General features: G+C 39.1%; 1 protein-coding gene across 1 annotated transcript in view; it reads left to right on the plus strand.

Annotated features, from left to right (window-relative positions):
• The window catches only part of ADARB2 (adenosine deaminase RNA specific B2 (inactive)), an 897,867-nt gene that overhangs the window by 771,314 nt on the left and 112,687 nt on the right, over positions 1-13,866 (plus strand). Inside the window, exons 7-9 of the mRNA XM_077268554.1 lie at positions 1,551-1,719; positions 3,901-4,052; positions 11,939-12,107. Of these exons, the coding sequence (XP_077124669.1) occupies positions 1,551-1,719; positions 3,901-4,052; positions 11,939-12,107 (490 nt within the window). The remainder of the gene's footprint in view (positions 1-1,550; positions 1,720-3,900; positions 4,053-11,938; positions 12,108-13,866) is intronic.

Raw genomic sequence — 13,866 nt, forward strand, 5'->3', positions numbered from 1 at the left:
CATGATTACTGCTACACATAGCAGAGCGGAAGACTTGCTATGTGTAGCGTTGGTGAGCAGTTTCAAGATTCCTTAGGGGACTATTGAAGCAAGTAAAAATTAAAAAAAAGTTTAAAAAAATAAAAAAAAAACACAAGTTCAAATCACTCCCCTTTGCCCCATTCAAAATAAAACAATAAAGATTACACATATTTAGTAACTCTGAATTCATAAATGTCCCATCTATCAAAACATAAAGTACCGTAATTTATTTTGATCGGTAAGGGGAAAAGAATCGAAACACCAAAATTACTTTATTTGGCTGCCGCAACATTGCAATAAAATGCAATAACGATCGATGAAAACATCGTATCTAACCCAAAATGGTCTCAATAAAACATTAGCTCAAAGGGCAAAAAATAAGCCCTTATTCAGCCCCATATCATAAAAAAATGGCAACATAAGCTAAAATTTGTTTTATTACAAATTTTGGAATTTTTTTTCCACCACTTAAATAAAAAAGAGCCTATGCATATTTACTATCTGCATACTCATAATGACCTGTAGAATCATAATGGCAGGTCAGTTTTAGCATTTAGGGAACATGGTAAATAAAAAGCCCAAAAAAACAATTGTTGAATTGCACTTTTTTTTGCAATTGTACTGCACTTGAAATTTTTTTTTACCATTTTCCAGTACACTATATGGTAAAATCAATGTTGTTATTGAAAAGTACAACTCAACCCACAAAAAAAACAAACCCTGATATGGCTATTTTGAGGGAACAATAAAAAAAACTTATGGCTCTGGGAAAACCTGGGAGCAAAAATGGAAAATGCAAAAAAAGAAAATCGCAAGGTGATGAAGGGGTTAAAAAAAAGGGTCATCAGAAATCGAACCACTGTATCGTTTAAATTATTTTTTCGTGTTGAATGTTTTTTTTTTTTAGTTGGCAAAGCTTTTTTCAAAATCTTAATTAAAAATAAAAATTAGAAGTCTTGCAATTTTGTACTTTGGCCACTGGGACTCTTTTAGTCTTTTACTTCATGTCGTTTCAGGAAATCCACTGTCTCATTAGGTGTATGGAACAGTCTCAAACCTTTTTATTTAAGCATCTAATCAGCGTGTGAAGAGAGGAGAGGCAGGGTCAGTGGTTACATTGCCTATTGTGATTGGTGGCTCCAGTGTATACTTGTCATTGTAATCCTGCCTCTGATGATGAGTAAACTCCTGTAAACTCTTCCTGAAAAGACAGGAAGCGTTAATCTAAAATTGTCCTGGCGGGTAGTGTGAAAATTCCAAAATGAAAAGAGTTTGTGATATGATAAAAAATTGCCTATTTTTTCTAAAAAAAATAATGAATGTAACAAAAATAACTGATTTACACAAAAGGTCATTTTCCGATGACACATTCCGTTTAACACAGTAGCTAATTATGAAACAATTCAAATTAGATTCATAACTATGAATTATTTCTAAAAAAAAAAGGATGAGAAAAAATGTGATCATTTATCCAAATATGTTTTTGAAGACTATTTTCTCTTACCTTATTGCATCTTTTTGTTTTATAGGTTTAGACCTGAGGCAAGCACAGGTCATTGCTCTATCATCTGGCACCAAATGTATCAATGGAGAATACCTTAATGACCAGGGACTGGTGGTCAATGACTGCCATGCGGAGGTCGTAGTGCGGAGGGCCTTCATTCACTTCCTGTATACTCAGCTGGAGCTACATTTAAGGTACATTGAAATGTGCTGACGACACGTTATGTGATCTGCGGTGGGGCGAATGTGTCCTCTAGATGTCTGATCCACATTCCTTTCATGAAGATGTTTGTTTATTCTACGATTCCGAGTGACCGATATTTGAAGGAAGCAAAGCTATTTAATACAACTTTCATCTTTCAGTGTCTGGTCCATGAAAGCAGAATTCCTTTTCATGAAGAATTAGATTTGCGTAAGTCGAGGGATACTTTTAGAAATGTGTCTACATAATTCATGAAAAACTTAGAGCTGAATCGACTGAAGCAAAACGCTTGATAGAAAGCTAGATTTGCCATCTCCCGTGGTGACGAGACTCAGGCTATTTACTTTTGCTCTGTACTCAGAACGTCCTTGTATCTCAGATGAAGTAAAGCTATTACAAATTTATAAAGGCCCAATAATTCACACAGCTCGAATAGGAACAAGTTGTGTACACAGTTTTGTGGAATTTCTTGAATTTTATTAAGTTTGTTTTTAAACTGGGCTAAGATTGCCGCAAATAATAGTAACGTTTTGCTTTGTGGAAGCGGTATTCCCATATTGAATTTCTACTCCACAAACCTTGGAAAATAAATGAGCATTCTCATCACAGAAAGTGATGTCGTATGTTACGTTCACACCAATTCTTTCTATATGAATTTTGCACAATATCTGATGATGAAGTATATTTTCAGTGAAAAAACTGTGTTGAAAACTACTGCTACTACCTTGGGTGCAGTTTTGTTTTTTTTTAAAGAAAAACAAATTCTACTGTACTCGCTCTTCCCAGGTCCAGCGTTGAGTTTCTCCCGACACTTCCAATGTCCGTTATTGTCTGCAGTGCTGATGTCATATTGGCAGTCCTGTGGCCATTCGATGATCTAAACCGTTTTGTCCGAGTTGACCACATGGGCCTCTGAGATCCTCTGAGCTCACTGATTGGCTGCAGCGCTGTTCCAGATAATAGTAGACACCGGGAGCAACAACAGAGACTCAGCACAGGACCAGGGGAAAGTGAGTAAGCTCGGTTGGTTTTCGACAAAACAAACTACACCAGAACAGTTTTTCTGAATCCATAAAAACTAGTGATGAGCGAGTGTACTCGTTACTCGGGTTTTCCGAGCATGTTCGGGTGGTCTCCGAGTAGTTTGGGCGTGCTTGGAAATTATGTTTCAGTTGCCACAGCTGCATGATTTGCGGCTGCTAGACAGCCTGAATACATGTGGTGTGGGGGTTGCCTGTTTGTTAGGGAATCCCCACATGTATTCAGGCTGTCTAGCAGCCACAAATCATGCAGCTGCATCGACTCAAACATAATCTCCGAGCACGCTCAAACTACTCTGTGACCACCTGATCATGCTCGGAATACCCGAGTAATGAGTACACTCTCTCATCACTAATAGAAACCCTTTAATTCATGGACTTTTTTAACATGTCCCTTATTGAAGCTGTTTATGGACAGATTCCACCTGTGGGCTAATCCATGTGCAGACCTTAGATTTTCAAACTGCAAGTCGATTGCAAAAACCCAAGGTCTAGCAACTGCTTACTCTTCACATGAAAGACATATGTATTCTTGAATGAACCGGGTGTGCATCTGTATAGGTAGGGAGGTAGAGCTGTCAGATGACAGCTTTTAAATAGTATGAAGACTTGAATACTCAGGTGATTAAAGTTTGTCATGCCTCACAACTTCAGCAAGATTGGCTGGCCATCTGAGGTATATGAGGGTCTCTTGAACAGATGATGTCAAGGAGCAGAAGGTTTGGACACCTTACATTCAGACATCCCACCCTTTTGTTGTAAGGTTGGATAAACCAATGCCAGAGGTGTTTCCAAGCGGCTTTCTACACTCTACCTATGGAGAACACATAAACACTCAACTGATTGTTCATGTCTATGGAGAAGTCAGAAGAGAGAGTTCTTGGCCACTTGGCCAGACGAGCATAATTTACATTTTTTAAAAAATTGTAAATTGCAACACCCTTGCTCAGTTTTTTCTTTTGCCGTTGAAAAATTCAATTATTAGGTGTGACAATAAAGGAATATATAATACTAATAATGCAATTTTTGTAGAATTAAAAATATATTCTTTTCCTATGGTATGGTCACCTCTTTCTTATGTTTCTGTCTCGAGCCTTCCTTTCTCTGTAATAAAGGTGTTCTGTCTCTCTACAGCAAGCACAGAAATGACTGGGAGAGGTCTGTTTTCATCCGGTTAAAAGAAGGAGGCTTCAGGCTAAAGGACAGCATCTCATTCCATCTATATGTTAGTACATCGCCGTGTGGAGATGCTCGGCTCAACTCTCCCTATGAGATCACATCTGATTGTAAGATTTGCCTTATTATGTACTTTTTTTCAGATTTTGTTTATTAAATCGAACTAAAGAATTTAATAATATCTACATCTTAGTCTTTAACCCCCCCCCCCCCCAATACATTGCTGAAGCTGCCGATATTGTTGGTTTCTGCTGATACTCTAATGTATATGTGGGGCCTCAGACAAGCGATTGCCGGGAGAGTTAAAGATTCCACCAATTTTGGACTTCCGATCCTTTTCCTTCAAGAAACAAGACACATCTGGTAGCGGCTTTCTCGTAGAGAGCACAGGAGCACTTGGCTGAGTGAATGCTCCCATGTTTGAGAGCTGACAAAGATGGCTGCTGGCCGGACAATCAATCAAACTATTGTTCAGTTGACAGCCATCTAATGTGTTTAGGCTTTACACTTAAAAGTAGGTTTCATTAAAAAAAAACAAAAAACAATGTAATATGATAAATAATAGTTCAGATATTTGCTCATTTCTTAAATAATGTTACACACTGAAGCACACGGTAATGTTTGCCTTCTTACACAACCAATTGTTCTTCATATGCTTTTCCAGGCAAACAGATTTTCTTTTGATTGTTTTTTCCTTTGCCTTATCTATACCTTTACTGTGTATCCACATGTGCAATGAAAGAATCGCTTCAGTGATTACCATTTACATGCACAATATCAGTCCCTTCGGGCTCCTAAGAGCTATTTCGACCATCCAGCTGATTTTATTACTGAAACATTGCATTTCTAAAATTCTCAACATATGGGCCGTCTGTGTATATAGTATTAATGTGCACACAAAGCTTCTGTCATTATCCATTATCCAATTTTCGGAATCCAAGTGCAGATAAAACTTAAACTAGCCATAAATGTCTGGGTTTTATTTTTCATTCCAATTTCGATTACCCATTTTAGGGCAATACCTTTTTGTTAGAATGTGCCTCGTCAACAAATTAAAAACAATCAGCTGTTATCTATGTGAGAAATTGGCAGGAAATGTTCAATTTCCCTGCACCGCCACCACAGGGGAAATGAAGCATTACACAGTGCCATTTGCAATGTCTGTGTAATGCAGGACATGCCAGGTCCTCCTGATTGAGAGACAGTCTTTATAAGTAACCTCTGCTCTTGAAACCCTCATCTATTAACCCCTTAATGACAGTGGGATTTTCTGTTTTTGCTTTTCGTTTTTTTGCTCTCTGTCTTCCCAGAGCCAGAACTTTTTTACTTTTCTGTCAATATGGCCATGTGAGGGTTTGTTTTTTGTTGAACCAGTTGTACTTTTGAACTACACCATTGGTTTGACCATATCATATACTGGAAAACGGAGAAAAAATTAAAGTGCGGTGAAATTACAAAAAAAAAGTGTAATTCAACAATTGTTTTTTTTTATTTTATCATGTTGACTAAATGCTAAAACTGACCTGCCATTATGAATCTCCAGGTCATTATGAGTTCACAGATACCAAACATTTATAGGTTCTGTTTTATTTAAGTGGTGAAAATTTTTCAGGTCATGTGTGTTAGGTTTCGAGTTCCCGCCACCACACAGGGGGAATCTCAAACCATCTCTGCTGCGGTCTCCCATTGCTCCTCCAGCCACAGTGGAGCCTGCTCAGCAGAGACATCTGTCCCAGCATCTGGCTCAAGCTGATACTGTGTAGCTGGTTACTGTTGTCCTTCCAGGCTCAGTCATTGTAACCAGTACTGATCAGCAGCGACCGGGCGTCCCTGGGACTAAGTCCTGCTTTTCTTCTTCTGAGCATGCCCAAGGGACGACCTCTCATTGGAGGTCGGAGGTCACATGCTCAGGTCCTGTAGCAGCTCCTATTGGACCACTAGGAAAGTCCCTGAGAGATTCTGCTATAAAAGGTTCGCATGGCCGAATGGCCATGCGCTAGTGTAAACTTATTATCGCGTGTGTGTGGATGTATGCCTGTCGATGGATGAAAGCTCCGAATCATTCCCATCCCTAGTGTACTTGACTGTTCACGAATGGTGGAAGCTACCTAGCACCTGACAGTGCTATCTCGCACAGCTAGCACACGATACAGCATCTGATAGCAGTGACCGCCAGTGCGGCGCCGTGCGCTAATAGAGCGCTTTCCTGGCCCAAGTCTGGGTGGCTAGTGGCGTCTGCCAGAGCAGCACTGCACGCACTTTTGTGCAGTAAATTATTAGCTCTATTAATCTCTGACACCCCAGTAGCGGTGTTGAGCGCAAGAGGTCTAGAGGAACTCTTTCTCTGAGTCTTGGGACAGAGTTCTGTGACTCCTTGCTTGCGCTCTTTGTGCGGTACCGTGGCCCTGTGACGCAACAGGGTTCGCTTCCTTCATACTGGGTGAAGCTAACCCGTGTGTGTATCCACCTTATACTGCCATATAATCCGTCATTACTCAGCAGCAGGTTCCATCTCTGCATGGTGGACCCTGGGCTGCGAACGCACCTTATAGTTATTTGGTGCGTTCCACTAGCCCTAACAATGTGACACGGGCGCCGATGGGCCGGGTTTGTGACGTGCTTCCAGGATGAGCATGTTAAATGTTGCTGTCAGAGATTGAACATGTTAACAGCCCCTGGTGGATCACAATTCCACATGCGGCTGTTAGGGGAACATGTCAGCTGATAAAATCAGCTGACATGTGCCGGAAAACATGCAGGCTCAATGTTGGAGCTCGCATGGAGTGCGGGGACATGACCTCAGATGTATATACATGTCAAAAGTCATTAAGGGGTTAAAGAAGCACCCCCATCAAAGTTTTTATTCTAATATATTGAAATCATCATATTATATAGCGCTGTGTACTAACAATTGCTCATTTTGCCTTTCTACCCAGTTAATTATTCTCTTTTCCATTAGGTCTATGACAGCACGTGATTAAAACAGACTAGCTGAAATCTCCTAAGCTCTGTGTAGAAACAAGAAGTCTCTTTTCCCTGCATGAATCATCATTAAAACCACAATGGACTTTGCAGTTGTGTAGAATTATAATTCTTATGATGTCTCATTCAGGGAAAACAGACTTCCTGTTTCTACATAGAGCTGAGAAGGAATCAGTTAGTCTGTTTTTAATGATGTCATAGACCCAATTGAAAAGATAAAAATTAACTGGGTAGAATGGCAAAATGAGAAATTTTCAGTACACAGTGCTGTATAATATGATGATTGCAATATATTATGAGAATAAAAACTTTGATGGGGGTACTTCTTTAAACCCTTAATGACTTTTGACATGTATATACATCTAAGGTCGTGTCCGTGCGAGCTCCAACATTGAGCCCACATGTTTTCCGGCACATATCAGCTGATTTTATCAGCTGACATGTGCCACTAACAGCCGCGTGTGGAATTGCGATCCACCAGGGGCTGCTAACATGTTCAATCTCTGACAGCAACATTTAACATGCTGTATAATATGATGATTGCAATTATATTAAGAGGATAAAAACTTGTGAACTCGTAGTGACCTGGAAAATCATAGTGGCAGGTCAGTTTTAGCATTTGGTGAACATGATTTTTAAAAAAATTCATTGTTGAATTGCATTTTTTTGCAATTTCATCGCACTTGGGTTATTTTTCCCTTTTTCCAGAACACTATACAGTAAAATCAATGGTGTCGTTCAGAAGTACAACTTGTCCTGCAGAAAATAAACCCTCACACAGCGATATTGATGGAAAAATATAAAAGTTATGGCTCTGGGAAGAAGAGGAGCAAGAAACGGAAATGCAAAAACGAAAATGGGATGTGGTGTGAAAGGGTTAACAGTCTTGATTTTTTTTATATCATATTAATATCAAGTACAATATTATGTGTGGGCAGATAAAATGTTAATTAACATACATTATTAAAATATAGTTGCATACTGCTTTTTAGTTGAAACACATGAAAAGAAGCAGAGGAAATTATTTTCTGGCATAGATTTGATGGGGTAATTACAATAATATATACAACTCTCCATAATTTTTATGACTCATTTCTTAGTTTGAGATTATTATTTAAATGAACATTCAGAGGCCGCTAAAATAAAAAACTAAGGGAGGAAAACAAGTTCTATCCTTAATGAAAACAAAAAAAATCCACACTACAACACCAGACGACATTTTTGCTCTTTCTGTAATTTCAACTGTTAATTTAGAAAAAATAAAAAAGATTTGAACCGTATTTGAGAATTTATGATCGGTGATGCAGGAAAAGAAAAAGTGACTGATAAGTGGGGAAATAAACATTTTTTTAAGTTATATTGAAAAAAATTAAAGCATGGTTACTATGTAAAGGGAATCTGTCACCAGATTTGACCTATCTTAACAATTAATATACGCATACAGGTTATAGATTACTGAAAACAGTTCTACCTGTGTGTATATCATATCCGAAGCCTTGTTGTTGCTGTGAAATCATCTTTTATCACTTTATATAAATGACCTCTTTCATGCTATGGCAAGGACACTGCCTGGAAGATAACTCTGCCTCCAGAGATTATTTTACATGAAAGGGAGTTACCAGTGTGAGACAATTAGCTAACACAGAACAAAAGTAATGAAATTTGTCTTATTGCAAACACATTTTTTAGCTCTCAGAGCTTGGCTGCATTGCAGCCCTGTCTGCCTGTGAGATGGAGGCTGAAGCTGAGAGGAACCTGCAGAAGAGAGAGCAGAGAGCGGACATAACACATCACACTGGTAACTCCCCCTTATATATAATGAGCTCTGGAGGCAGAGTTATCTTCCAGGCAGCATCATCCCCAGAGCCTTCGAAGAGGGCATTTATACAAAGTGATAGAAGATGATTTCTCAACAACATGGAGTCTGATATGAGGCATACAGGTAGCAGACTATAACTGTATGCCCATATTAATAGTTTAGATAGATCACATGTGGTGACAGATTCTCTTTAAGATACAAAATCATAATGCAATTAAACCTAGTACAATAAAAAAGAATTATTAAGCATCTGTAGATAATATTTATATGTGTTATGTTTTTATATAAAGATTAGTGATGAGCGAGTGTACTTGTTGCTCGGGTTTTCTTGAGCACGCTCGTGTGATCTCCTAGTATTTGGAACTGCTCTGAGATTTAGTTTTCATCGCCTCAGCTGAATGATTTACAGCTACCAGCCAGCCTGAGTACATGTGGGGGTTGCCTGGTTGCTAGGAAATCCCCACATGTATTCAAGCTGGCTAGTAGCTGTAAATCATTCAGCTGCCGCGATGAAAACTAAATCTCCGAACACTAACAAATACTCGGAGACCACCCAAGCATGCTCGGGAAAACCCGAGCAACGATTATACTTGCTCATCACTAATAAAGGTGGAAAATGTGCATGGAGATAGACAAAAACAAAACTTGATTTTCCAGCTTTTTTAGACCAAAACAAAACTTGATTTTCCAGCTTTTTAATATACGCTCTCTGTAAGGCTCTCTTCACACATCCATGTTTTTGTTACTTGTAGCGTCAATTTTCACATGTACAAGAGACAAGTACACACTTGGGGCCATTATAATCTATGGGCTGCATTATAATCAGGGGCTTCACTCATGTCCGTGTTTTTAAATGGACCATGTGTCCATGTGACCCACTTGTAGACATGTGCATTTTTTTTCCAGCACAGCACACATGCACACAGATAACATAAGTGTGACATACATGTGCCCGGGGTATTTGACCTGTACTGGAATAGGGTGCAAAATAGAAACAAAATATTTTTATGTGTTAAAGAGGTACAAATATAGATAGATATCAGTGAGATAATTAGTGTTTTTCGTATTTAGCTTACTGTACATGGATTAACCTAATAAATAAAAAAATGACGTGGAGTCCTCCCCATTTTTGGTAGCCAGCAAAAGTAAAGCAGACAGCTGTGAGCTGATATTATCAGGCTGGGATGGTCCATGGTTACTGGGCTCTTCCCAGCCTAAAAAGCTACCCCAGAAGTGGAACATCACATTAGATGCACCAATTCCGACTTTTCTCCTTCGCTCTTCCTAATTGCCCTTGTGTGTTGACAATTAAGGAAATGGTGCTTGAGGCTGATGTCAGCTGTGAATTGTCCAAAAACACAACCTTAGACCTGCACACAGCTGGAATGGGCTACAAAACCATAAGTAAGACACTGGGAGAGAAGGAGACAACTGTTGATGCAATAGTAAGAAAATTGGAGAAATACAAAATGACTGTCAATCGACATCAATCTGGGGCACGATGCAAAATCTCACCTCGTGGGGTATATTTGATCATGTGGAAGGTGAGAGATCAGCCTAAAACTACAAGGGGAGAACTTGATCTCAAGGCAGCTGGGACCACAGTCACCTTGAAAACTATTGGTAAAACATTACGCCGTAAAGGTTTAAAATCCTGCAGTGCCCGCAAAGTCCCCCTGCTCAAGAAGGCACATGTGCAGACCCATATGAAGTTTGCCAATGAACACCTGGATGATTCTTTGAGTGATTGGGGTTAAAAATGGGTCGTGGCTGGGTCTTCCAGCAAGACAATGACCCAAAACATACAGCCAAGGCAACAAAGGAGCGGCACAAAAAGAAGCACATTAAGGTCATGTAGTGGACTAGCCAGTCTCCAGATCTTAATCCCATTGCCAAGCGACAGCCTCAAAATCTTAATGATTTAAAGATGATCTGCAAAGAGGAGTGGACTAAAATTAATCCTGATATGTGCGCAAACCTCATCATCAACTACAAAAAAAGTCTGACTTCGGTGCCAACAAGGGTTTTGCCTCCAAGTATTAAGTCTTGTTTGCCAGAGGGATCAAATACTTATTTCACACTGCAAAATGCAAATAAATGTATAGAATTTATACAATGTGATTTTCTGGATTTTATTTTTGATATTTTATCTTTCAATGTTAAAATGAACCTACCCTTAAATTTATAGACTGTTCATGTCTTTGTCAGTGGGCAAACTTACAAAATCAGCAAGGGATCAAATACTTATTTCTCCCACTGTATCTCAACTTGAACAAAGCATTTGATAAAGTATCTCATACTATCCTTATTGAAAAAATGACCAAGTATAGGATTGACAAGACTACAATTAGGTGGATTCATTACTGGCTTAGTAATCCTACTGAAAGATTGGTATTAAATGGTTGCACATCCATTTGGAAGAGTGTTTCAAGTGGGGTACTACAAGGTTCTGTCTTGGCCCCAGTGTTGTTAAACATTTTTAGAAATCATCTAGATAAGGGAACTGATAGTAAGCTAAACAAATTTGCAAATGATGCAAAGCTAGGAGGGATAGCTAACACTAGAGAAGACAGAGAAAGGATTCAGAAGGATCTAGATAAGCTTGAATGGGCAGCAACTAATAGAATGGTATTTAACAGGTAGAAATGCAAGCAAAACAAAAATTACATCTACAAAATGGGAGGAATAGAACTAAGCAGCACGTGTGAAAAAGACTTGGGTATACTAATAGATCACAGACTGCACACGAGTCAACAGTGTGATGCAGCAGCAAAAAGGCAAACACAGTTCTAGGATGTATTAGGAGAAGCATAGAGTCTAGATCACATGACATAATTATCCGCCTATACTCCCCCTTCGTCAGGTCTCATCTGGAATACTGTAATGTGCATGTATGTAGCATGTGTGTATGTGTATGACAGAGGGAGGGCATATATGCTGTACAGAGGCCCTTCATTGTCAGTGTCCACTCCTGTTCTTGTCCTTAGGTTTTGCTACAATGTACTAGTACATGTGAATTGTATGTCATAGAGGATGGTGAAATTGGGAAGCACTGTTTTCTGTTTTTGATATATACAGTAAGAATGTTCCCATTTGCTAAAAGTAAACAGATTTTACTAATGGTATGGGATTTAAAAAAATTAAACATATTGCAAAATATATTGACTAGATCTTAAATGTGTCATTTTTTTCAAGTGAACAAGTGCAAGCACATAGTGAGGAAGTTTCGAGGTCATCTTCGTACAAAGATTGAGTCTGGGGAAGGAACGATTCCAGTTAGGACTCGACCTGCAGTACAGACGTGGGACGGTGTCTTATCGGGAGAGCAGCTTGTCACGATGTCCTGTACAGACAAGATTACTAGGTAATTATATATTGAGTACAAAGAAAATCCCATATGGAAATATAAACTTATTCTGAGGTCATAACTCAATATTGAACATTAAAGTATAAATACGGGCATTAAGAAATGCCCGTATTAAATTAAATTAGAGTATATTAAACCCTTAGTGACAGAGCCAATTTTGTACTTAATGACCAATCCAACTTTTACAATTCTGACCACTGTCACTTTATGAGGTTATATCTCAGGAACGCTTTAATAGATCCCACACTGATTCTGAGATTGTGTTTTTTCGTGACATATTATACTTCATATTAGTGGTAAAATTTATTCGACGTGACTTCTGTTTATTTATCAAAAAATCGGAAATTTGGCCAATATTTTGGAAATTTAGCAATTTTCAAATTTTTAATTTCTGTGTCCTTAAGAGTCATATCGCACAAAATAGTTAATAAATAACATTTCCCACATGTGTACTTTACATCAGCACAATTTTGGAAACATAATTTTTTTTTGTTAGGACATTATAACGGTTAAAAGTGGACCAGCGATTTCTCATTTTTCCCAAAAAATGTACAAAACCATTTTTTTAAGGACCACCTCACATTTGAATTGAGTTTGGGGGATAAATATAACAGAAAATACCCAAATGTGACACAATTCAAAAAACTGCACCCTTCAAGATGCGCAAAACCACATTCAAGAAGTTTGTTAACCCTTCAGGTGCTTCACGAGAACTAAAGCAATGTGGAAGGAAAAAATGAACATTTTACTTTTTTCACAAAAAATTTACTTTGGAACCAAACTTTTTTATTTTTACAAGAGTACCAGAGAAAATAGACCACAAAATTTGCTATGCAATTTCTCCTGAGTATGCCGATACCACATATGTGGGGGAAAGCCACTGTTTGGGCGCATGGCAGGGCTCAGAAGGGAGGGAGCACCGTTGGACTTTTTGAACGCAAAATTGGCTAGAATCAATGGCAGGCACCATGTCGTGTTTGGAGACCCCCTAATGTACCTAAGCTGTGGAAACCCCCCAATTCTAACTCCAACCATAACCACATCTCAACCCTAGCCATCACCCTAGCCACAACCCTAGCCCCAATATCACCCTAACCCCAACACCAAAACCCTAACCCCAACACAACCCTAACCCCAACACAACCTCAACCCTAACCCAATCCTAACCCTAGCTCTAACCCTAACCCTTGTCCAACCCTAACCCTATCTCTATCCCAAACCATAAGCCTAGCTTTAACCTCAACCCTAACCCTAGCTCCAACTGTAACCCTAATATAAAAATGGAAAAAAAATGTAACTGTATTATTTTACTTACCTAAGGGGGTGATAAAGGGGGTTTGCTTTACTATTTTTTTTATTTTGATCACTGTGATAGGGTCTATCACAGTGATCGAAATGAATCAATAGGAAAAATTTCTTATTGGTGCCGGCCGACAGATCTCGGCGGGCGCACTGCGCATGCACCTGCCATTTTCTTCCTGGAAGAAGACGCAGAGTGGGGACAGTACCGAGGGATGCAGGTGGTGCCGGAGGTGCCAGGAGGGCTCAGGGACCCCATTTCACTCTCTCTTCTGATGTGCTAGATCATATCAGAGGAGAGAGAACTAATGGGAAATCGGATTTTGTTTTTTGGTCGCCGTTATTAGGTGAATAACGGCAATCGCAACACTGGGGACGGTAAAAACCATCCCGAATCATGTTCTCCGGGGTCTCGGCTACTCCCGGTAGCCGAGACCCCGGAGATTTTTCAAGACTA

This window comes from Ranitomeya variabilis, chromosome 6 (genome assembly GCF_051348905.1).
Source record: "Ranitomeya variabilis isolate aRanVar5 chromosome 6, aRanVar5.hap1, whole genome shotgun sequence".
Classification (NCBI taxonomy): Eukaryota; Metazoa; Chordata; class Amphibia; order Anura; family Dendrobatidae; genus Ranitomeya; species Ranitomeya variabilis.